The sequence below is a fragment of the Cottoperca gobio genome, chromosome 9 (assembly GCF_900634415.1).
Source record: "Cottoperca gobio chromosome 9, fCotGob3.1, whole genome shotgun sequence".
NCBI lineage: Eukaryota > Metazoa > Chordata > Actinopteri > Perciformes > Bovichtidae > Cottoperca > Cottoperca gobio.
The window spans coordinates 24923151-24949177 of NC_041363.1; the positions used below are offsets into that span (position 1 = coordinate 24923151).

General features: G+C 40.6%; 1 protein-coding gene across 5 annotated transcripts in view; it reads left to right on the forward strand.

The window, feature by feature from the left end:
* LOC115013242 (spermatid perinuclear RNA-binding protein-like) overlaps window positions 1–26027 on the forward strand; it is a 75410-nt gene that overhangs the window by 16761 nt on the left and 32622 nt on the right. For 2 of the 5 annotated variants that reach the window (XM_029439363.1, XM_029439362.1), the window contains exons 2-6: window positions 8399–8519; window positions 14054–14283; window positions 15905–16070; window positions 18876–19020; window positions 23528–23754. In XM_029439363.1, the coding sequence (XP_029295223.1) occupies window positions 8517–8519; window positions 14054–14283; window positions 15905–16070; window positions 18876–19020; window positions 23528–23754 (771 nt within the window). In that variant the 5' untranslated portion in view covers window positions 8399–8516. Of the gene's footprint in view, window positions 1–8398; window positions 8520–14053; window positions 14284–14635; window positions 14668–15904; window positions 16071–18875; window positions 19021–23527; window positions 23755–26027 lie in introns of those variants that run through there. The other 3 variants (XM_029439365.1, XM_029439364.1, XM_029439366.1) reach the window with 3 other exon arrangements.

Genomic DNA, 26027 nt, shown 5'->3' on the forward strand with positions numbered 1-26027 from the left:
TTTATTCGTGATTTTTCACTTACCTCAACCATACAGGCTTTTTTAGGCTTTTCCCCTCCACTAAATCACATCTTCCTGTCGCACATTCACAGTCTTAGCTGCTATAAATAAACGTCTCCCTATTTTCTAGCTGTTATTTTATTCAACACTTCTTTTTCTGCTCTTTGTTTTTTCTGGTTGGCATGGCTATGACCCTTGGCTGTTCTAGTGAAAATGTAAGAATGTAAACTTATGCTAAAATATATGCAAGATAAAATTCACTTTTACCTTTCATCTCAAGAATGTTAATTTTGGCTCAGATTTTAACCCGGTGTCGTCCTCTCCAGAGCTGCTGCTCAGGATCAGGCTGTAAAATCAGCATGCTGGGAGATTACTACGGTATTTTTAAAGGTAAACATAAATACCAGCCTTCCTGGTTCATGTTGCTGAGTGTTGTCTCCGCTGCAGCCCACCTCCTGCCAGCTGTGGCTCACTTATATAACATTTGTAGTCAGTTTTATTGGCTCTGCAGTAGAGACGGACATCTCTGGCTCTGCAGGGAGATCACAGAGAATTTGTGCAGCCGATGAAATATGTTCTCTGCCGTGAGGAGTCATAATGTTCAGGGTTACAGTACCTGCACTGAAATACATCATCATCTGCTCCTGCAGTGCTGCTGTGAGCGCCTACACATATGGCCTTTGTGTTAGCAGAAAGCCGGAGAGAAGGGGTCTGTCAAGGAGGTTAGCAGGTCAGGGCTCACATTGTTCTTAAGATTAAGTACACAAAAAGTAGTTCTTAAGTGCCTGACCTCCCTCCACATCTTCCACTTGTGTTAAGGAAACGGACAACACAGAGACTGTCAGTACTCTTAACAGAGCTAAAAGTGAAGCTCAGGGCTTAAAGTCTGATTTGTGGTAATAAAAAAACTAAACAAAGGACCCGTGTGGACACATGAAGCACAGCGCCAGTATTTACATATTCTATCACAGCTTCATGTACCATCCCCACTTTACTGGTCCTGCAACTGGCAAGCCGGAATGTGTTGCAGGGCGCGTAAGTAGGGTTTATATTTAAAGAGATATACGAGAGTTCCTGTGGTTTTTCTAAGGATAGAAGGCATTGTAAAATCCTCCTGGAAAAACTTTAGACAGCATTGGTTTTGAACACTCTTAAGTGTCCCGTATCATATGTATAATAAGTAATTCGACTGAAAACGGCACACTTTATAATGATTACACATTTAAGAAGCCAAACACTACTAAGTTATCAAGCCACATTATTCTTATTTTTGCCCTGTTGTGGCTTTTTAAATGTGAGGGTTTTCTGCTTTTTATCTGCCCATCTCATGTTTCATGTTAAACAAATTGAATTGCCTTCTTTATTATGATTTGGTTTTTCATTGGTTCAAAATGTGAGATCCCTGGCATTTGGATTAGTACGAGAGTCTGTTTTGCCATTTGTTATCGGATCAAATGTTTAGTACAGTTTCACACCTACCTCCTCTGGTCTGGACTTTGGATTGGTGTCTGACTTTTCAGCTTGATTCGAGCCAAAGTTACAGGTCTGAAACCTCCCCCCGACCACAGTACGTAAAATACAGGTTGTCTCAGTCTGGATCAAACTGATCCATGGTTCAGATCGTTTCTAGTGCCAAAACCTTTTTTTGGGATTGTTTCGGACTTTTGGACCAATAACAGGAAGTTTGGGCTGGCTGTCATTTGAACCGGAAAGACTGTAAAAACATTACAGAAATGTTTTTAACTATAGTTCAGACCAAAAGAAAATGTTATCACACTTTCTCATTATAACTCATCTACACTGAACTCCATAATCTTCTGGCTCTGCAGAAATGTGACACACATCCTGAATCTAATTTGCTGAGATCTGCACACACAGTGAAATATGTTCTCTGCTGCTAACGCTCATTAAATCACTGTTCATATATCTACACGTCGTCATGTAGAGCCTTAATGTGTCAGGCGAAGCTACATCATGCTGCAAATAAATTGAGTAATTTACAAAAATGTGTGTCCATTTTAGGGAAAGATGTCATTACCTGAAGGTCATTCTACATTATCTGTAAGAGAGGATTTCCACTCGCCTTCTGTCCTATTTGCACGTTTAGATTTGATATACACCTACCAAGTTATTATAATTTGTATTTTCATTAGATTTTTCTTTTGGGACCACTTTAGTTTGGATACATCATTTGGGAGCAAAACTCCAAAGTGTTGGAAATTGTGAGATCCCCGGTATTTACATTATTATGAGAGAGTCTGCGGCTCCTTTTGTTGTCAGATCAAATGTTAGCTTTGTAAGAGAGAACAAGGCTTTTTTCCCTCCTTTTTTTTTTTTTTTACTTCCGATCCCGCATGGTGCGAGCTCGCAGGATTGTACAGGGCATTATTTGAAGTCTTGTGTGAACATAAAAGCCTGCTCATAAAAGTTCCCCGCAGTGAAAACAACCTAAATAAACACAGGCCCAGAATAATAGTTCATCTACCATTTCTCAAAATGGAGGCCGGGGAAAGGAGAGGCTGGAGGAAGAATTATAGTGAGAGAATACCTGAGGATGGGATGGTTTGGAGTGGCAGAGCGCAGCCATTTGGTGGATGTTTCTGGCCAGAGTGCATTACAGCAGCATGAGTGGATTCATTTTTTAGCAATACTACTGTCTGACCTCTGAACCTGGTGGTGTTACAGCCTTACTCTAAACACTGGGAGTGGAACTAATAGCCCCTGTGCCTCGCTGCACACCACAATCTAGGCTGTGAGTCCGATGTTAAGCCGTTTGTTGCATAAGTCCAAAAAAAATCTTTTTATATTTGTCTGTTGGTCTGAAAGCATCATTCATACTTTAATACAGGGGTCTTCAACAGGGGGTCTGTGGAGGTACTGCAGGGGGGTCGCAAAATTGTTTGTAGATAAAGCAATTAAAAAATAAATAAAAGATTACGTGTTTTGTTTTTTTTACAATCTTTTTTTTTTTTGCTTTGCCATTCACATTCCTTCCTCCGCTGTACTTCGCGAAGGGCGGCGACACACACAGTCAGAGACAGAGTGGAGGAAAAGAGAGGGGTGAACTAAACGAAATTTCAGTGTCAGTTTAATTATTAATATTCAAATGTTGCTTGTGCTTAACTCACCTTATCAATGGGGCAATGGACATATTTTAAGACATTGAGCCCCTGTGAACAGATGTATAAAAGACCTAAAGCATACACAGCTTTGCCTATTTCTCTATAAATTGGACCATCATTTACAAAATGAACATCATGCTGTATTAAGGAAGACTTGAAACTAGCGATTGAGACCAAAAACTCATCAGGGAAATGTTTAATTAGGTAATAAATCAAGTGAGCAGTAGGGTTATTTTCTCATAGATTTCCATACAATCAGACTTCGTTTTGCAACCACATTGGCTTCACATCTCATATCCGGAGGTTGCCGCTTGATATGAAACCATCAACGTAAAACTGTAATACAGGTTATGTTATCTTAAAGCTTGCTATTCTGCTGTAAAAACCTATTCAATTTGCTTTATTGATTTTAATGTAGACTTACTGTAACCTTATGCATGGTGTAGCTTGGGGATGTCACAAAAACTGATAGTTACCAAGTCTATGCTAAAATTCTGGAAACTTGCCGGTACTAGTTTTCTACAGCAACGCAGGTACCGTAGTGCCCCATCTTACCTTCAGTATCGTTATCAACGCATCCAGACGACACACCCTATTGGTGCGAAAGGAAATTATATGTTATCATATGTCTAATGTAGTTCTGTAAAATGTAGTTTTTGGCGAGAAACTTTAATAAATATAGTTGTTTGAAAGATATGTTTTTACAGCAATATAGAATAGATATTAGACAGGAAATTATGACTTGTTTAACTTCCTAACAAAAGCCAGTATGCAAACGGTAATAAAGGAGTGTATGTTGAAGTACATGGGATTTATTGTGTTGTTTTTTACCGTGGTATCGAATTTGTATCCAGAGTCGTGGAATTTCACTGGTATTGGTATCGACTACTACATTTCTGGTATCGTCACTTCTCTAGTGCAGCTGTATTATGGGAAAGAATAATGAAAAATATGACAAAGGTTTCCCATTGTTGGCCGATTTATATATGATGCAGTCCCTACTTTTAGTGCCTTGCTTCACAGAAAAGTGAACCTTTTATCCAAACAGTTTTCATAACCATTAATGGCTATTAGTACTCCATGGACAACAAAGCACTACATTTGTAACGTGCCATGAAAATGTAGTTAACCTAATTTTGCTCTCGAGGCTTAATTGTTGCAAACATTTGTCTCTGACTGGAGTTTAATAATGTTAATTGCTGTTTGGTGAAATACAATGAAAAGCTCTCGCAGGGTTTTTGTTCTCACTGAAGATATGAGATTGGAGTGTGTCGTTTTCATTTATTGTCTCATAATGTGGGCGTTGTGAGGCCCTTTGAGACTGTAACTGTGAAAAAGGGTTATGCAAATAAACTTGACTCAGACGGAGTAGATGAGTTTATAGCGTTCACTGTATTGGCTTTTATTTATGTAAAGCTTGTCAGTGTGACTCTTGTGTAGAAGGTCTATATTTATTCAGAGGGGAAACTCATTCTTGCTGACATGTACTCACTCTCTGGCTTGTTTTTTATTTTAAATCAGCATTGTCTTTTTGTCACACGCTGAGCTCACCATCTGCTGCTACTGCAGCACCGTCAACGTCCTCAAAAAGTCATTGCTGTATTCTTAATTATCTTCGTTTAATCACCTCCCCTCTTCAGGGAGATGAAAGGTTATTAGAAAATGAGCCCGCATGGGGGATTTATTGGAAGTGTAGCAGTGTACTGTATGCTAGTATAGACAGCCATGGCTGGTACTGTAGGTCCTGTTGTCCTTGTGCCAGGTGCTACATCATTTATTGTTTATGGCTGAAATGTTTCTTCTTCAACTTTTCCCTGTCCCCCCTGTCTGTCACGTCTTGTTTTTTTTTTGCAAATTGCAGCAGACTTTTTTGTGTTTTGATTTTAGATCCTAATCCAAATTTTCCTACTCATTTATCTTGTCATAAAGATGTGTTAAAAGAAACGAAAACAAGACAAAAAGAGAGCTGGGCTGTGTCCAAGTCCGCACACCATAACGTATCAGAATGCTCTTTTAATTCTAAGTTGTTTTTTTTCATGTACAGGATGCACAGATGTTTCAGCTATGTCACAGTGAAAAAGGCAACAATGAGCCTAAAGGTCATTGTGGATTTGCTCTCATGCGCTTAAGATTTTCTTGTAGACTTCTCTGCTGGCTGTTTTACATGTTGTAGATGTCATGAAATTGTAAAATTGGAGTTTTGGCCAGGAACCGTTCCTAGTGCTGCAAGAAATCTGTGGCTCACGACTTGTCCTTTGTCTACATGCAGAAGGCGAGCATGGTTTTAGACGGGGCATGAGGAATTAGAGTAATTCAAATTAAATATGATTTCATGGAGGAGTTGGGACAGGATTACAGATTTATTTTAAATATTATTCTCTATATTTGAGGTTTTTGGTTGGAGCAACTGATATCTTGTTATATGTTCTGAGGGATCTGCTCTACATCATTTTTTTTGACAAAGACAGTTGTGCTATATGTTCAGTAGAGGTGGGGGAATGTTATGTGTTATGTTGTGAACTATTTATTTTTATTTTTATATGTTTTTAAGAAGTAAAGAGACAGCTAGCCTAAGCCTACCCTTTTTATTTATGGGTCAGCATATTTATTTTTTACATATCCTTTATTAGCGCACAGTGGAAAGGAGTAGATCCTGAAATTAACAACCCTATGAACTGAATCCAGAATCTATTTTAAAGCAGGAAAATTATTTTGGAATCAAGAATCCAAATCATTCAGGTTTTATAAATGAGATATGACCACAGTAATAGTTCTTTTTTTCTTTTACACCTGCCTACAACAATGATCATTACAGATCTAGTAGCAATGAGTGCGAACTCTGAATTTAGAATTTCTGAATGATTTTGTTTCGAACTTGTCACTTACGTTGGCATTAAAGGAAAGTAATCTATGACATGTCACTCTCAATATGCCACCACATCACCTCCCTCTTCCTCCTCTGCAGCCTGTCATTGACAGTCAATTAAGTCACATTTTCTCACAGAGATCAGAGCCAAGATGTGTAGAAGGAAGAGGTGGATGTATCATCAAACTGAATACTGTGGCACAAACAAGACTCCTCCTTTTCGGTGTGAGAATAAGGCTTGTTAGCATTCATGTGCTGAGTTCCTGGTCTCTCACACATAGCAACGTTTTCCATTATTGAGTAGTTGTAAATGCTTTGAAGTTCTGCTGTTTGGGGAGTTTTTGTTCCAAAACAGGGTAGGAGCGTTAACGTGGCGCTTTGAAAGGCAGAAATCTCAGCAGCTGGCTCAGTAATTGATGTGCTATATTGATCAACATTCTTTACCTAATATTTCTCTTCAAAAACAGTTGCACTGTGTGTTTGTTCTACTGGATGGTTAAAAAATAAAGTAAATAAAAGCAGAGCTGTAGCAGTGAACACCATCAGCCTGCTCTGCTCCGTCATTGAAAACAAGGTCAAGGTGGCGGAGAATCTAATTGACGCCCAGCTCGACCCCACCGATTCCCCCGGGATGTGTTTACAGCAGCACTGGCTCCCTCTCTCCTCCACCAGCACCACCAACACCACCACATAGATACACCACAGGCTCAGGCTCACATCTCATTAGCATTTGACTTCGTGGGCAAAGCAAAGCTGCTTCATCTAATGCATTTAATAGCGAGAATATATTCTGCAAAATTAAATTAATGTGTTGCCATGTGTCTGTGGCCAGATAACGTTGTAACAATTTCACAGCAGCATCAGAATCAAAGTGGTTTGTGAAAAACAGTGTTTTATTAAAGGCTGGTTTATTTTTTAATCGGGATAAGAAGCACGTTTTTGAAATGTCCCATATGTCCAGAGGGAGCTGTATCAAGTCTTACTAATGTCCTCAAGTGATGTCACTTGAGTCGGCGTCTATTGTGGTTGAATACTACTGGTTTGAAATGTTTGATGAAACTTTGTATGTTGCACTTATATTTGTTTGGCTTATTTGTATCTAATAGTTGAATTTGTATTCTATTGTTTCTGTATGTTGCACTTGGGTTGGCTTATTTTAAGCTATTGTTCTGCACTTAAAGGATTGTAACTATTTGAAGCTAATGTACCTGCAAGATTCTTGCTGTTCGGAGTTGTATCCTCATGATTGTTTGCACTTTTCGTAAGTCGCTTTGGACAAAAGTGTCAACTAAATGAACTGCAATTTGCTACCTACTGCATAGACTCGGTGTTTGTAGCATATGGTCAAGTTGCATTGTGGGTAATGCAGGCCCCAGGTTTTGAAAAAGGATGAAGAATGCGTGTAATAAAAAAGACAATATCTCTGTTTTAGCGGCATTGTTTTTAATCCTTCTTTGTCCATTGTGAGTCTGATAATGTTATATGCTAACATGATGAAGTCTTCTATTCGGTTGAAAAGTCTGGCCTTGCAGATATCAACCATTAGCTTGAGAGCTGAAAGTAACTTTTAATAACCTGTAGATTTCTTTTAGTTAATTGTTTAGCCTATCACAGTTAAACAGCCCAAGTTGATATTTTTGAGAAGCATTTGAGGACATGACTGAAACAACTCGGCCTAATCGATTATAGATTTGACTGACCTTTACAGAGTCCTGACTTAAACCCCATCCAACCTTTGGGATGAACTAGAGCACTGACTGAGAGCCAGACCTGATCACCCCGCATCAGGGTTGGACCTCACTAATGTTCTTGTGGCTGAAAGGGAGCAAAAGAGTGGAGGCTGTAAGAGCAGCAGATTGAAGTCAATAGTGTCGGATGTTCAACTATCACATGGGGGAAATGTTCGGGCAACATATATATACCATACTTCTTCTGGGAATAGGAGTGTCAGTGTGGATCTGCTGTTGCAGGAAGGTTTTAACAGAATGTAAAGAAAGAAAAACCCTTCAACAGCTTCTCTCATGTTGTCTTTTTACAGTTTGTCATCTCTCTTTTACATCTATTGTAGATGTAGAGCACATATGTCAATATTTCTGTGTTTACTAGTTGTGAAATATGAAGCACAATGGTTGTATATCGGACATTTGGGATTATCATTTTAGCCTTGATATGCAGCCACACATTATAAGCATTTAGCTGATGCTTATTCAGAGCAGCTTAGAATAAGCTTCAAATCGTGGATCACCCACATTATAAGCAACAAATACAAAGGTTAAAGCTGTATCATTACCAAGGCAACAAATGTTGTGTCCTCTGAATGTTTATGTATATTAGAGAAATACATGGTTAGGACAAAGATACAGAAGGTTGGAGTTTGTCTTTTTTTGTTTACATTTTTTTCTTCCTCCAGTGAGACTGACTGAGAGGCCGAAGCTGAGAGACATTTGACTGCATGAAGAGGCCAAGTGACGGGACACCGGTCTTCACCTAGACCCCTCCAACGACCCCCCCCCACCCACTGCCTGGACATGGTGAGCCTCCTTTATGTTGTGTGTTTTTTAGATATTAATCTGTCGGAGCTCTGTGCTCCAAGCAAAAGTTGGGGGCATCTAGGTTTAATTGCGTTAATATTTTTGTCACGTTATTTTTTTTCTGTGATTAATTAATCGAAATGAACGCGTTAATTCAACAGCCCTAATTTACATACAACCGTATTCTCTGATCATTCATTGGCGTTCACATCAGATGAACTATATTGTGAGTGGAAACAGACACAACTAGTAGCTTCCTACTGTAGGAAATGAATGTACAAATGAATTCAGAGTGTGACGTCTGAAAATATCCCAACCCAGTTTGATAAAAAAAAAGCAAGCTTAAAACAAAACAGAAGAGCTTGCGTCATTTAAACTCAAACTTATCTCTACATTTATTAACCTAAAAGTTCTATTCAAATACTGCACTGTAAGGAAAAATATAAAAAAAACAATGTATTGATATATTCAACAGGTTATTTTCTTAAACAAAAACATCAAAGGATTCCATATGCACCATATGCAATTCTACAGCATGTGACTCGAAGACTGTAGTTTTTAACTAGAATTGTGACTTTTATAAATACTATATTAAATATTAAAAAATGTGATTTTCCTATGATACCATGATCAACAAGCAGAGACATTCGGTTTCCTCAGGTGGCAGTGTTTCCCCTACCATTGTCTTGGCGCTGCGCCCCGCCAACGGAGGCCAGCGCCCTGCCTGATATTCAAGGTGTTTTTTCTTTCTTTCTCGAATAAAAAAAGAATTTTTTTTTTTTTATTCACAACTCACTTTTCACATTGACAGGTGCTCTTTTATTAAATAAACTAAACGCTTATGCTATTGATCTAATTTATGTGCACGATTCAGTGTGCACTGTCTACTTTGCGCATTCACATTCTCTCCTTCGCTCCGTTTTATGAAGGGCGGGGCTTCGCAGCTGACACACACGTGCGCACACACCTACAGAGCGGAAGTAAGGAGAGGGGACAACTAAATAGAAACCGCGCCATGCACACGCACGCAATCTCCCCGTGCCATGCACGCGCACGCAATCTCCCCGTGGTGCGCACGCAATGGAAAAATCGATAAAGCTTATAAAATTGGGATTTTGGATCCAGCATCAGGAGGTGCTAGGGACAGACATTCAGAAATAAGAATGTAAATAAACAATGGGGTCCTTTTTTGAATGAGAGACAAAAAGAAAAAAAGACTGAGATTTCATTATGTTTCACGGTTCTACCCAGCAGCATCATTCCTATTTTACTGTGTGCACGAAAGAGAACTCTAGGTTCCTATTGGTCAGCACCACTGTTGTGGATTTTGTCATCGTCTTTTTGTCGGAACGCAATGAGGCGTCCCAGTTGGTTGTTGACCTGATCGATACACTACACAGGGTAAAACTATTCTGAACCTGACATTAGTCACACTGTTTTTACTTACAGTATATCTCAAAAGTGAGTACACCCTTTAGATTTTTGCAAATATTCTGTTATATCCTTTCAGGGGATAACATTATCCTACTGAAACTTTGATATAACTTAAAGTAGTCAGTGTGCTGCTTGAATAACAGTATAGATTTATTGTCCTTTGAAAATTACTCAGTACACAGCTGTTAATGTCTAAACAGCTGGCAACAAAAGTGAGTACACCCCATAGTGAACATGTCCTAATTGTGCCCAATGATGTTGTTTTCCCGCCCTGGTGTCATGTGACTCGTTAGTGTTACAAGGATTCAGGTGTAAATGATAAGCAGGGCTGTTAAATTTGGTGTTTTGGGCACAATTCTCTCTGAATGCTGGACAACATGGCACCTCATGGCAAGGAACTCTCTGAGCGGCTGAAAAAAAGGATTATTGCGCTTCACAAAGATGGCCTTGGCTATAAGAAGATTGCCAACACCATGAAAATGAGTTGCAGCACAGTGGCTAAGATCATACAGCGGTTTTCCAGGACAGGTTCCACTCGGAACAGGCCTCGCCAGGGTCGATCAAAGAAGTTGAGTCCACGTGCTCAGCGTCATATCCAGAGGTTGGTTTCCAAAAATAGACGTGCGAGTGCTTCCAGCATTGCTGCAGAGGTTGCAGAAGTGGGATGTCAGCCTGTCAGTGCCCAGACCATACGCCGCACACTGCATCAAATCGGTTTGTATGGCCGTCGCCCCAGACAGAAGCCCCTTCTGAAACCGATGCATAAGAAAGCCCGCAAACAGTTTGCTGAAGACAATGAATCCAAGAACATGAGTTACTGGAACCATGTCCTGTGGTCTGATGAGACCAAAATAAACCTGTTTGGGTCAGATGGTGTCCGGCGTGTGTGGCGGCACCCTGGTGAGGAGTACCAAGACAAATGTGTTTTGCCTACAGTCAAGCATGGTGGTGGCAGCATCATGGTCTGGGGCTGCATGAGTGCTGCCGGCACTGGGGAGCTGCATTTCATTGAGGGACACATGAATTCCAATATATACTGTGACATCCTGCAGCAGAGCATGATCCCCTCTCTTCGGAAACTGGGCCGTAGGGCAGTTTTCCAACATGATAATGACCCTAAACACACCTCCAAGATGACAACGGCCTTGCTGAAGAAGCTGAAGGTTAAGGTGATGGACTGGCCAAGTATGTCTCCAGACCTAAACCCAATTGAGCACATGTGGGGCATCCTCAAGAGGAAGGTGGAGGAGTGCAAGGTGTCCAACATCCGTGCGCTCCGTGATGTCGTCGTGGAGGAGTGGAAGAAGATTCCAGAAGCAACCTGTGCAGCTCTGGTGAATTCCATGCCCAGGAGGGTTAAAGCAGTGCTAGATAACAATGGTGGTCACACAAAATATTGACACTTTGGGCACAATTAGGACATGTTCACTATGGGGTGTACTCACTTTTGTTGCCAGCTGTTTAGACATTAACAGCTGTGTACTGAGTAATTTTCAAAGGACAATAAATCTATACTGTTATTCAAGCAGCACACTGACTACTTTAAGTTATATCAAAGTTTCAGTAGGATAATGTTATCCCCTGAAAGGATATAACAGAATATTTGCAAAAATCTAAAGGGTGTACTCACTTTTGAGATATACTGTACCTTATATCCAATATTTATGTCCTCTAGAAAGGTTTCCTAAATGTAGTTTAAGCTTTCTGAACACAATTGTAGAAAATGTTCACTATTTAGCAAAGGTTGAGAGCGTTTGAATCATCTTCTGAGTATCATGAAAACACAGCAGTTGGAGCGCTGCGTTTTTGATGGAAGAAGTGAAGACTTGGGAACCTGATCAAATGGCATCGTTTTTTCTTCTATACAGCTTCTTCTATGAACATCTTTTAACAAACTATATGAAGAAAATAATCATTGCATAGTGTCATTTTGAAGCCTGTGTAGGTGCTGGTTATCTGCAGCCTTCACAGATGCTCAGCACCCTTCATGTGTACAGTAAACCAAGCTGGTATATGTCAGATGTCATCCTCCCAAGTGATTTTACAGAGCGGAGAAAATGTGTACAGAATAATTTCTGATGTGTGTGTCAGATTTAAGTAAATGGCATCCACCGACAAACCCTGCAATGCAATTAATTAAAGCAGTGAATGTCATTACCTTGTAATTGCGGTGCAAGCCTGAACACCCAGCTGTCTTGTAGGTAACAAATAAAAGGAACGAGCCTGATGCCGGGCCGGCATCCAGAATCCGTGTTGAGGCCGTGCAATTCCTAATCTTTCATTTAGATCCCGTTAATGTTTGTGTGTACTTGTTGTGTGTTATGGTTGTTGACGCTGCCCACACTTGCCACTACACAGCCTTGAATGCCCCCGGCAGTTCAGCAAGAGATTAGCTAGGTCGTGATGAATGACCCTCGCAACTCCAGCACAAGCCCCCGGGACTCGTGGCCATGAATTATTAAAGCACCATCATAAATAACTCACCGTAATGAGGGTGTGCTTACACGCTGCGGGCGGGAGAGAGGCAGGGGAGGAAAAAGGGGAAAAGAGAGGCTCGAGAGTTGAAGAGGAATGGATAATTGAAAGAGATAGCAGTTTGACCTTGGACTGAAAGCCTGGTTTGATGCTCGGCCGACAGGTGGACACACTCAGGCTTGTAAAAACGAGCAAATTTTGCATATCAACCGCTTTTTTCTTCTCACAGAGATGGGCTCCATCACTCTAAGTACATGTCATAAATGTTAATGTTAAGTAACGTCAGCTGTATCTAGGCCACGCAGAGATTGGCAGCAGCGCAGGTCGCTTCAGGTGTTGCTGTCATCGAGCAGACTGTGATGAGCCTCGCTGACACTGAAAACAAGCTCCTGTCTCATGTCTGAGGAGAAAGTTGAGGGAAAACAACACCAGGCAGGTGTCGAATTACAAACCGTTTGTTCAAGTTCAAAGAAATCTATTTTTCTCTGGATTCCTCCAGCAAGTTAACAGTCGACAAACTCACGTTAGTTTCTCTGTAAATACCCAGAGTCAGCATTGCTTTGATGAATGACGATGATGATAATCCTTTTTTTTAAACCATCAAATCAGTTTTCTGATAGTTCAGTTTTGATGACCTTTAAAACAGCTGAGTGAGCTGGTTTATAGCATATACAAAGCAGTTGAATGTACCTTTTAAAAGTAGACATCAAGCATGTGGAGGAAAATGGCATTTACAAGACCTATGCGGCCAAATGTGTGTGGAAGCCTTCAGATATCACTCGCATATGATTTTTGAACATTTCAGGGTTTCTGTCATAACCTGCAGGGATTTGGCCACAAGAGCATTAACGAGGTCCAACACTGTTGGGTGATCAGATCTGTCTCACAGTCTGTGTTCCAGTTCATCCCAAATGTTTTGGATAGGGTTGGGGTCAGAAGTTTTACTACATCAAACTTGTGGATTTGTGCACGGGAACATTGTTATGATGAAAGAGGAAAAGGACAAGCAAACTGACACAAATTTGGATGAACACTATCTAAAATATCATTGTGCTGTAGCATTAAGATTTATTTTAATTTGAACTACTGTAAGGGTCTCAAACCATTAAAAAAAAACAGCCCTAGTGTATCCACATTAAGCTGGTTAATATAAAAAAGCATCATTTTGTCTTTGTTTTGTTTTTCTCACCCAATAATAATAATAATAATAATAATGAAACCAAAACCAGATTGAATAAAACTAACTTCTTTTAAAATTAGGCATCAGCTTTTTATATCAAAAAATGTGTTTTGATATAATAAACAGACTTGTTCACTAATTTAGTCAGTACGTGCTCATTGACAAAAGTCAACAATATTCCCACTGATGACATTTATGCTGATTAATGATAATGATGAGGCAGATAGACTGTCTCAAAGGCCACAAGTTGTAAAGGCCACAGGTTTAATTCCTGCAGAAGTCCATTTAGGTCCATCAGCGGACATGTTTCCTCTCTGAATGTCCTTGAGCTTCATTCTGGACCTGCTCACTCTGTGTGATTCATACTGCATATGAGCATCAGCTGGAATGAAAACGTGCCTAAAATATAAAATGACAATGTCTCTCTCCTCTCGTCTGAACCCAGAGGTCGTTCAGATCGTTTGCAAACGACGACCGCCATGTCATGGCCAAGCACGCCAGCATCTACCCGGCACCGGAGGAGCTGGAGGCCGTCCAGACGCTGGTGTCCACCGTAGAGGGAGCCCTCAAGAAAGTCTCTGATTGGATGGATGGCCTCAATAAATCCTCAGAGAAGACCTCCAGCAGTAATGAGGCTGGAGATAGTAAAGTGGAGGACGATGCTGCTGAGACGAAGTATGTTCCACTGAATGTGCTCTTATTTTAGGGTTGTTTAAATGTTTTGTACCGTGAAGATTAAAAGCTTACCGATCATACCGTTCTGTCCTGAGAACATCTCTGCTTTAATTATAGTCAAATATTTTCTTAATATAGTTCACTTCTGCATCCGACTGCTAAGTGCGTGTTCTCAGAGTTTTAGATGAAGTGAATTTCTTGTTCATTCCAGTTTATTTTTGTACCTTGTTTTCTCAGCACAGTGCCAGATCATTTCCCTCATAAAACTGTTCTGCTGTAAATCTTCATCGGGAGGAAACGTGTGACGATTGGATGATTAAACAAACTCCACAAACAGTCATAAATTCTCAATGTTTGGCACGTTGCCTAAACATCCACACAGAGGTTCTGTACTAACAAAACATCTCTGTGTTGAAACAGCGTGGAGCTGATTCAGACAAATAAAACACAACCAGGACAGAAAAAGAGAAAATATATTGTTGTTTATATGTAGGAGTAGGTCAATACAGCTGTTATTACATGGATAAGGTGAAATTCCATAATGTCTAAAGAATCTGCTGAAAAACCCCGAGCAAACAAGGATAAGATTACAGAAACATATATTTCCCTTAACTCAAACCATACGTTCAATATCTGTGTAGCTGTGAGGATCAACATCACAAGTACTCAGATGCTTTACTTTGGTAAAAATAGTATTACTATTTCAAATTTTTACACAATCAAAAGTAGAGAAGTATTCTTAAGTAATCCTCATTTTATAGTGATTTATTCTTATGTATGTAATTCATATTACTGGATTATTAGTGATGTACTAACTAGGATGTACTAGGCAGCAGTTTAGAGTTGCAGCTCGTCTAAACTAATATTTGCATGCTAATCTATAACAAATGTTTTGCATGCAAAATCTAAATGTGTAAAGTCACTGGAGCTGTCAAATATATTTGAGGAAAAAGTCATATTTCTTTCTGAAATGTAGTGGTAGTGGTTTAAAGTAGCATTTCAATAGCATACTGAAGTATACCACTTGAGTAAATATACTTAGTTACTTTACACTCCTGTGACAGTTGGTGCAGAAATGTCAGCGAGCGATATCTAAAAGCCCAGGCCAACCTCACTGCATGACTAGATACTATTACAGGGAAACTAGAAAATATTCTTTTAGTCATTTGGGTAAACTGACCTTATAAGTGGAACTATGAGCTATATGCTATTTCTGTAGACAGAGTTTCCTTGCTGGGACGCAGAGGAGGGTTACTTCCTGTTCCTCACATACTGTAGGTTTTTGCTGGGACAACACATGAGCAATTAGCCCTGACATGACCACCATGATGAACTGCTGAACTTTAACATGTGTTCGGAAGGAATATCTTAATGTTCAGTATGGAGAGAAGAAATGATTACAGACCAATAACTCTTTCATTGTGCATGTGGCAAGTGAATCTTGTATGAAGACAGACCTGGAACCTGCACTTGTCCTTCTAATAGTTGCAATGAAGTATTTGTACCTTTTTTTAGAAACGCAATCATCTCACTCCTGAGGATCTGTTCTCAGGCTGTATTTATGTGTTGTTAGCTTCTGTATGAGAGAATCTGACTCTGGCTGTCCTCCATCTGCCCTCAGGCCAGACGGCACGCCGGCGCTGTGCGGGGTGACACGTGTCGGCCTAGTGGCCAAAGGCCTGCTGATCAAAGGGGACATGGACCTGGAACTGGTGCTGATGTGCAGGGAGAAACCCACCAAAGTACTGCTGTACACCATCAGCGCCAACCTCCCCCTGCAGATCCAGGTACACACAGCCACACCTCCAGCACTGCAGGGTTCAGCCTTGTGCATCCAGAATGAGCCATGAAAACACAGCTGAGGAAGCAACTTTAGGGTGTGGAGAGCTTTTATAAAGTCATCTTTGTGATCTGAGCTTCAGTGGAAAAGCTTGTCCACAGAGAACAACCAGAAAGTTATTTTACGTGTGATAAAAGTACAAGAGTTTGTTTGGTGACATTGAAGAGACATACCTTATGATAATAATAAAACAAATGGGATGGTATATTATGTTTAATTTTAATACATATAATACGTAGTATATATAATACATTCAGAATGCAGAATTATTTATATATTGTGACCCCAAATATGGTCATAAAGTATGTTGTGTATACTTTAAGATGCAGTTAGAAATGCCATAGATGAAATGAAAACAAAGCCGTCCTGTGATGGGTGAGTGGATTTTCATCTAGAAATACATTAGATTTGTATTTGATCCTGTGAGATGCTGTTGAAAACTGTGAGATTACACAAATTGTCATTACATTTTTACACATTTTAGTGATACTTTAACATTATGTAAAATTAATGTAAGTAGATATTTTTGAATTCGAACAATATGTGCAGGACAACAGTGTATGACTGTATACACATTTTTTTATTTTAACAAATGTTCAAACAGAATTGGTTAAAATAAGTTATATTATATGCATCTCTTCAGGGATGGGAACCCAGAATAGGTTTCCGTTGAAGACAGATTCCTTTCTTAAAACAATTTTTGTGACAACAGAACAAGTTTAAATCATTACGAGCACGGCACAGTAGAGACGAATAAAACATTCTCTTGTCCCCAGAATAATGATGTATTACAGAGGTGTTTTCTGGGTGAAATAAATAATTTCTCAAGAAGAACATTATATGTTAATCATCATACAATTCTTAAACCAGATGACAGGATTATTTTTAGTTGGTCGGAGAAGGAGATGCAGACTCGACTCTAGGAGATGGGTTGAAGTGTATACGTATGATATGAAAAAGGAAGTGGCCTGTGCCACTGAGACAGGACTTGATTTATCTCTGCCATTCTGTCTCCTTGACATGTCTAAAGCTCAGACTGCAGTATAATCTTCAGACTCCTGGGACCCTGTCTTTACAGCACTAACTTGTTATTTCAATTGGATACAATGCATCCCAGCAACCCTGAGAGCTTTGTTTCTAACATCCTAAAAGTTGTACAAGTAATTTTTATCAGAAGACCGCAACCCATCGGATGAGTTTCAACAGAGCCCCTCCCCCCTCTTTAAGCTTCTTCTAACTAACAAAGCAGTGTCTACGTACACAGAGCCTAAATGTGCTTCCTGTGCCCCCATCTCAGTTAATTACCTGCCATATCTGCCGTGCCGGCTTCATCGATCGAGGAAACCATTTGAAGCTCTCATTTCCTGCGCCAAGCTGGAAGAGATTGACAGACAGAGGGTGATGGATGGGGGTCATTCCTCGCAGGGAGTGATAGAGAGAATGCACTTGAAAACATGGCACTGAAAGCAACACAAACCTGAAAAACAATATAGTTATGCATGCTGGGATATGGCTAGCAATAACAACAGGGATGGAATAAAATATGGAGGGAAGCTGACTGTAAGCACAACAGTTTGTGTGCCTTTTGCTGCTTTCATAGGCAAATCATGTTTTTGTTTTTACTTCAATACTCTCAGCATGTGTATATCATTATTTTTGTATGAATACTGTAAATTCTCAAATAAGAAAATGTGGTTTGATATCATGAAAATCGTGATGGATTATTTTTGGGTATTGTCAATGAACTGAACACTTTCTGTGTATGATTCAACTTCAAATCCCACCAGTAAAAGGAGGGATTATAGCGTTTGATTTGCATCACACTGCGAGGGGATAACTTATTTTTATAAGCCGATCTGACCTGAGAAGAATCTCCCTAACATGTCAAATCGGCTACTTTACAGTGTTTTATGGTTTGTTCATTTATTGTCATTGAGCATAAGAGATCATATTTACATGACAAATGTATTGGGGCACGGTTGCACATGCACAAAATGAGTGGAAATTTCACTTTCATTCTATACTCACAGAGACGGAAAAACACATACCATAAGCTGCTGAAGCGAATACGCAAATACGAGTTCAACTCGGCAGGCCTTCTCGCATGTATGACCTTGCAGTGATCTTAATCAGGCAGATAAGACGTGCATTTCTCTCCTTTCTTTCACGTTAATATGACGGCATTAAATTCAGACTTGTTGAAAGTGATACAGAAATGTTACAGCTCTGACCTCATAAGACTGCCATCGTGAAGTTTGTGTAAAAGTCACTCGGGCACTTATTCACACATGAGACCTACATGTGGTGGCAATACACAACATTTTTGCTTAAACGTATCAATATGAAGTAAATGTTGATTGCACAATGTAGTGGCTGTAGAATAATGACCCCGTCAGCATTTTGGTTGGTTCCCAATAAGCCTCGCTCAGGGTACAATTCTGTCTGCCAATGGTTTGCAATCTCCCTTTCTAAATAAATTCATAAATATATACACTTCATCTCCTACCAGAGCATTTCGCTAAGTGGCAATCAACACATAGCTTACAACTCAACAAAAATAAGGTAAATAAAGTATATTTATTTAAATATATTTGAGAAGTATTGTAGACCAGTGACTCTACACAAGACCTTGTTCAGAGAGCTTGTCCCAAACAAAATAGAACAGCAGCGCCTCGTTCTTTACAAACAGCAGGAGTCAATGTTGCCACTGTGATATTCGATTTTTAATTAATGGTGCAGCCCTGACTTGCAGACAATGACGGAGGACAAATTCGAGGTGCAGTCATGTGTGCCTGAGGCAGCCATCCAGGTCTGCAACACCAAAGACCCCCGACTCGCCCTGAAGATCACCCTCTCCTCCTTAACCATGAGAGAGGAACACAGCACCACAGATGAAGGTATTGCTCCTCCTCCCACCCCACCCCAACCCCCTCCTCAGCTTCCTGTTTGGGAGGATGCTTCTCTTGTTTTTTAATTTGACCTTTATTTGACAACAGAGGGCTGAGGGGGAGGGAGAGGGATTGCAAAGGTATAAAAGTGCTATGAGACCTGAGCTTGATATGGGAGAGAGCCTGGAGAAAATTGGGAAAGACGACACTAAGAGGGCTGAAAGCTGAGAGGCGATCAGGGGGAAAAGGAGATGGGATGAAATTGGTCTGTGTGGTGGAAATAGCAGATGGCCGGCGAAGGATGATTTCCGCAGGGGATGTTTTGGGTTGGGATTGGCGAGATTAGAAGTTCATTGCTTTTTTTTTAAGGGTATACTTGCATTATTATGCTATTATATTATCAGTGGCATAAAATTATCTTAAAAGGACAATAATATAATTTATCTCAATTACTTCTGAGAGAATATATTGTCCTACAAAATGAGTTATGGTGTCAGGCCTAGTGGCTGTACATGGGAAGTAATCCCTCACACCAACGAAACAATTCATCTCGTTGTGATCAGTAGAAAAATCAAAAAATGATGGGAAATGTAATGTTTAGCACCAGGCTTCGACTGTATTTGTTTTCTCCTACAAATGGGAATGATATTAAAAATGAATGAAAGGCTAGTCAGAAGTAAAAAATAGCCATTACAGCAGCAAGTCCCATTGTGGTCCCGCTCCCAGAGGGAGAGATGGAGTCGAGCCGTCACAAAAGGTAGAAAAATTGATTCTGCCAAACAGGATCGAAGCACAGCTGTTGAGTGCAGAGAACTCATTTTCAGACAAGAAAACCATTTTTCCATCAGGTTCCACATCTTATCATCACAGAGAAGGACAGTGTTTCATCCAGGTTTGTTACACAGTGACTGTGACTGTCCTCTCCTGTATACACACAAACAAGAGCGTGTGCGTGTGCGTGCAGGGCAGTCTATTCTGTAGGGTTCTTGTAAGTGTAGAGGCACCATGGGGGGAGTGTTTTTAAGAGGGGGCGGGAGCTGATTCCCTCGCCCCTTCACCCCTCCTGAAGAGTCCCCAGACCCATTGGGAGAGAGCCTGTTCATGTGGGTGGAGAAGATTATTTTAAAATTTTCTTGTCAACAGCTGATCCCATGACAGAAATTGGAATTTCCAAGTAAATGTTTCATGCCTCTCGTATCACAATTACTGCAAAGTTCTTGCACACCAGAAACTGTAATTGACAGGTGTGCTGGATCAAAACAAAACTCACTTTTATTAACAATGTTTCAGTCCCCATACGTTCATCAGGATGTATAAATCTAAAAAGGAATATAAGAGAGTTCTTCGTTGAGGAGTATTTGTTGTGGTGAGTAACAGTCTAGCTGATTCCCTCTGGCTCTGAGATGAACCCTGGTTTGTCTGGCCTCTGCTCACTGACTGTTGGTTCTGTTGCCGTAGTTCCACAGGTCAGCGCGCTGTGTGGATTGACACTTCTCCGCGGCCCCGCTGCTGACGAGGCACCCCCCCACCCGGCAGCAGGAAACCCCGGGTACAAGGGGCTTCCCCGACAACCAAATCAAACCAACCCACTCACTCTCTGCCTCAGACATGCTCCTCTTACCCCCCCTCCCCCCTTCCTCTGTTGAATGGACTTCTCTCTGGGTCACCATGAAATTCTGGTCCATGTCTACTACCGAGCACAAAGACTAAAAGGACAAAATGACTACATTACCCAGCAGCCGGATCGGTGCTTCTCTGCTTCAATTACAGGGGCTGGTGTTCAATTTGTATTGGCTCACAATGACATCCCATAATTTCATGTTGTAAAAACGGTGATAATTGAATTAATCTGTCCTGGTCACTAATCAAAATTCCCCTAAGATGATGATGTCAGGGAGAATTTAGTGGGGGTTGTCCTTATCTGTCTGTGGTCTTGACCTGTGAGTGATGGTTCCTTCATGGCGTGCCTCTGGGAAACAGCATCCAAAAAGTGTTTTTGTTCAGTTATAATAAAATCTACACATTATTCCTTATCACAATATGCTACGGAGTCTTGAGTGTCACCAGAATAATTCGGTGTTTAATAACTGAGTGCTGCTGCTGTCAATTGGATCTAATTTAATTTGTAGGTGGCACTCCGCGTACACAATTTTAAGTGAGAGAGAACCATCTCTATGAAAGCTAATCAGAACATTGAAACTAACTGCCAAAGCAGGAGACAGATTAATTTGCGAGATGGAATGTGACAGGACAGACAATAATTGTAAGAGGGTAAGTGAGCAAATTAGGGCTGAAACATTTATTCGATACATTTTATAGTCCTTTACCTTTTTATTATACATTAAAAGCACAGTTAAATGTGCAGAGTTTCTATGGAAGTCCAGTATTAAGGATTGACGGCAGACTCTAACCCTGTATCTGCTGAAGCAATTAATTATATGAATACATTTGTATTTAGTCGATGGGGAAAATATTATTCATGTCATTTCTAATAAAAATGTCAAATTTCTCAGTTTTATATCCCTGTTATTTTAATATATTGGAGTTTCAGACAGATAATATGAAAAACCATCTTTGGGTTAGGATATTTTGACTCTTCATAGACAAAACAATTGATTAGTCGAACATTTTTATATCTGGTTTTAATTTATCAATTAAAAATAACTTTTTATATTATTATATAACACTGAAATGGTCTATATATATATTCTCGTAGCACATTCAAGACTTCATAGATTTCAGTTATAGAATGGTATTATTTCATCCCTGACGGTTTCAATGTTCATCCTTTTTAAATGTTTTATATGCTTTACCTTACATCAGTCCACTAACCCTGACTGCATCAATGCCACTGAACAACATGATCTGAAGTGATCCTAAGAACCCTTCATATACCTCGACTTCTTTCTGGCCACAAAGTATTGTTTGAGAGAGAAAAGTCATTTAATGGCTTTTTTTGTCAGGTTTCACTTCAATTCCCAATTTCATTTGTTTTGGTCTCCTGGTGCACAAAGCAAGCAAAACTAAGAGTGCACCTGAAAGTGCAGGATTAAAAAAGTTTACTCTTCCAGTTTACGTTGACAAATCATGCCAGTCAGAGCAGTACATTATATTACCCAGAAGTCCCAGGGGCAGAACATGAAGGTCCTCAGTCGTTGGTCTTGGAGGAGGAGTGACATGGGACGAACACTGTGTCTCTCATAAGCTCCTTCGTTTGTCTTCCACCTCTTCCATCCTGTTCAGCTTTTCACTATGGTCTCTACAGCAACAGACTGCTAAACCACACACATCGCTCCTGTACTCGCATTACTGCTGATGAATCACACGTAGACTGATAAATTGGAATTTTAATACTGTGTGTATCTGGAATTAGAGACTCCACTGTAACCTCTGTACAAGCAGCAGCTTATTTTAATGCTCTGTGTCAGCATTACTGTCAGCTTGGTAGAAAATAGCCATGATTTAATCTCTGCTGGCTGCTGCTCATTGGAAGAGATCATTGAACCATAATAGCACTGATTCCACAGTGATGGGACATTTATCAACATCTAATATTTACAAAATGGCAAGCTGAAGAATAAAGTAAAATAAGGTTTCAAATGGCTAACTCAGATTTCCTCGATGATTCATTGATGGCCTGTGAGCCGTCACTACTGAGCTTGCAGTGTGGTCTGCAGTCTGTTCCCCCTTTTTGTTCGTCTGCTTGACTGTCCCACAGCGGGCACCCCTTAGCTGCTCCCGAGAACAAACAGCCTTCACTTTCTTTCCAGGGTGGCGTTCTCACTCTCAGATGTTTATGTTGTCCTTGTCATCTGCTGTCACTCTTCTTCTGCTGTCGTACTCCCATGGCTCGGCCTCCAGTCATGGCAGGAGTGCTCCCCACAGGAACCCGGTGTGGAGAGACTGTTTCAGTCAAACATAAACATCTGACCGGCCCCGCAAGAGTGAAAATAGTAGCATGGCGCCCCCAGAAAACTGCAGAGCAAGCTGCCTTTTTAAAACTGGATGACTTTTTCCTCTCTTCAAGTAGAATAGCTAATGTGTTTCCTGCTTTTCCCCAATCTCAGGCATTCCTGAGCCAGTACTTAATCCACCAAACGTCTCTTTGTTCCAAAGTGTTATTTTAATATTTAATCTGGCTTTTGGTCCCGAGTCGTTGCCATGCTCTCATTTTCGTCCTGCGCCGTAATTGATAACACACTAATCTGGCGTGCTCCATCGCCTCTAGCCACTGATCTGCATCTAGAGTGAGACTCCGGCCGAGCGGCAAGACGCATGCGCTCACGTCTACTCCGGTTCCTCCTGTCAATGTTATGAAAGATCCTTCCTTGTGCATGAGAAACCCCCCTCTCCCAGAAAAATCACGAAATCTCTCAAATTTCCCCCCTCCTAGCTCATTCGGTCAGATCAGTGGGTTTGCCTAATAATTAGCCGTCCAACCCCGCTGCTTGTGTGTCTGTGTGAGTGTGGGAGGTCAGCGGAGTCACGCTCAGTCTGTCCCGTCTCATCCTGTCAGTCTCTCCAGAGGAGGACCATCAGGACGACAACAAGGAGCGGCAGGAGGACGAGGTGAAGGAGGACGAGGTGAAGGAGGACGAGGTGAAGGAGGACGAGGTGAAGGAGGACGAGGTGAAGGAGGACGAGGTGAAGGAGAACGAGGTGAAGGAGAACGAGGAGGATGTCCTGGACAGGCAGAAGTGCCAGGCTGCACTGGCATCGCTCCGACACGCTAAATGGTTCCAGGTGAGCACAGCTGGGCTGATGACACAATCCCTCAATCTGCGAGTCTGACCCTGAATGTTCAACAAGCAAATTTTCATTTGATGAAACGTAATCACATAATAAAGATAGGATTTTAATGAAGCGGAGAAAACAGAAGCTGCTGTAGTATAAACTGGTTGGCAGCAGCTGTTTCATACATGTTTCACAATGATTGGCTCATTCGCTGGTGTTTGGTGAGTAACATCCACAGGGTTTCCGCAGGTCCTTAAAGAATCTTAAAGTCATTAATTCAATTGTGTGAAATGTAGGCCTAAAACATCGACAATTGTCTTTATATTTTAATGGTCTTAAAATGAATGCTTTACACTACGGTTGTGTTGGCTGCAAATAATCAAGAGGGTTGTCGGACCCACCCACACCAGCTTAAGATTTAGACTTAGATTCAATTCTGCTTCACTCTGCTGCAATGTTTGCTTTCTGTGTTGGTAGATGTTCACATTAGGGAGATTAGGAATCAAAGCGTTGGATTCGCACATGAAATGTGAAAACCATTGAGCCGCAATCAAAAGTCGCTCTCAATAAAATCTCTCACTATTGTAAGGCAGCAAAGTACACCGACCATCCACCTTTAACCCCTTCCCATTGGATTAACTTCCAATAGTTTTCCATCAAACTGTTTTTATGCACATCGGAAATGCTGGAAATTTGAACAATGGCAGTTCATAAAGTGACTTAAACGTCATTAAAGAGCTGAAAACATCCGATCTGTGTGGCGTGATCAGGAGACTGTAACCTTCCTGACATTAACACATGTAACAAACAGACGTCATATTTCCATCATGTTTTCTCACATGGTTTTCTACCATTTGAGGTTTGACTGCAGCTTTCTTAATTATTTAATCTTGTTGCACCCTCTGGTTTAGTGGCACATGTCACTCAACTCCTGAAGATCACAGAAGTGGATAGAAACGTGCATTCATTAGCAATTTCTTTTGCTGATATTTTAGGGAATTTGCCTGACATGAATGGAAACTTGACTAATGAGTCACGCAGTGGAGTAACACAATTTGTCAACATTACAAATATCCAGCAATTTGATGTGCACACATTAAAAGCACATTAACTTTTGAGTAAAGGAAAGAAATTGACAGCATGCGGTCTAAATGTTAGAGGAAGAACTTGGCAGAGTGGGATGTAGCGCTGAAGGTCATGAAGACATTCTAAACCAAATCAGGTTTCAGATGAGCTGAGAGTTCCTCCACCGCTGAGGAGGCAGACGAGAGTCAAGGTCAGGTGAGCAGCTTCCCTCAGGGAAGGAGAACCAGATGCCAAGTAATATCAGAGTGAAAGGCTGCACTGTGGACTGAAGGTGAAGCAGTGAGGTTTCAATGAGGTTTCATCATATTCAGATAGACCTAATATGTCCCGAGGACCTCCATCAACGTAATAACTGCGCATATCATTAGCGGCATCATCTCTTCCACTGTGTCTGTGAGGTTTAAACGAAAGCACCAGAATGAAATCCTCTACTTTATTGTTGGGATTAGTCATTCTGTGCAAATTGAAGTGTCCATTATCTCCAGTGTAATGTGTTTTTGATGTTAATATCGTCATTTTCATGTTGATACTTTTCTCCTTCCATTCCTCTAGTTCTCCCTTTTAGTTATGCTAGAACCACGAGAGGAGGGCTGTAAAACGTTTTTAGAACATTGCATGTTGGTTATCTTGGAGATTTCAACTGGTTTTATTGTTTCATGTATATTCATGTCACTTAGTGCGGAGATGTCCAGTAAAACCTTTGTCACATGAGGTCAACCTTTTAATACTCCTGCCATGGCTTTAGAAATGACTAGTTTCACTCATTTGAGGCAAAGCATGGAGGGATAATAGAACTACAATACATGTCCAGGATGCTTGACAAAGAAATCCACTTAAAGCATTTCACAGTTGAGTGCAGGGGCAGAAGACTTAACCTTGAGGGCATTTATATAAGCATTTTAGATCCTACTGTACATCACTAGAGGAGGAGAACATCGAGCGATTAGAAATAACATCTAAACTCGACTTGAATCATTTTAACAGGATACTTTATAAGTGTTGAATGTTCCTATTCTCAGATAATGAAGAGGGCAAAGCTCAATGCAGCTGTAGTGCAAAGACCTTCTAAAATGATCCATTGTAACGTTTTAAACAAAAACTCAGAAAAGAACATGTCAAAGCCACAACTAGTGTGCTGTGTAGGATAACCCTTGTAACTAGAATGGCACTCGAAGAGCGCAGACCTCCGCCAAGGC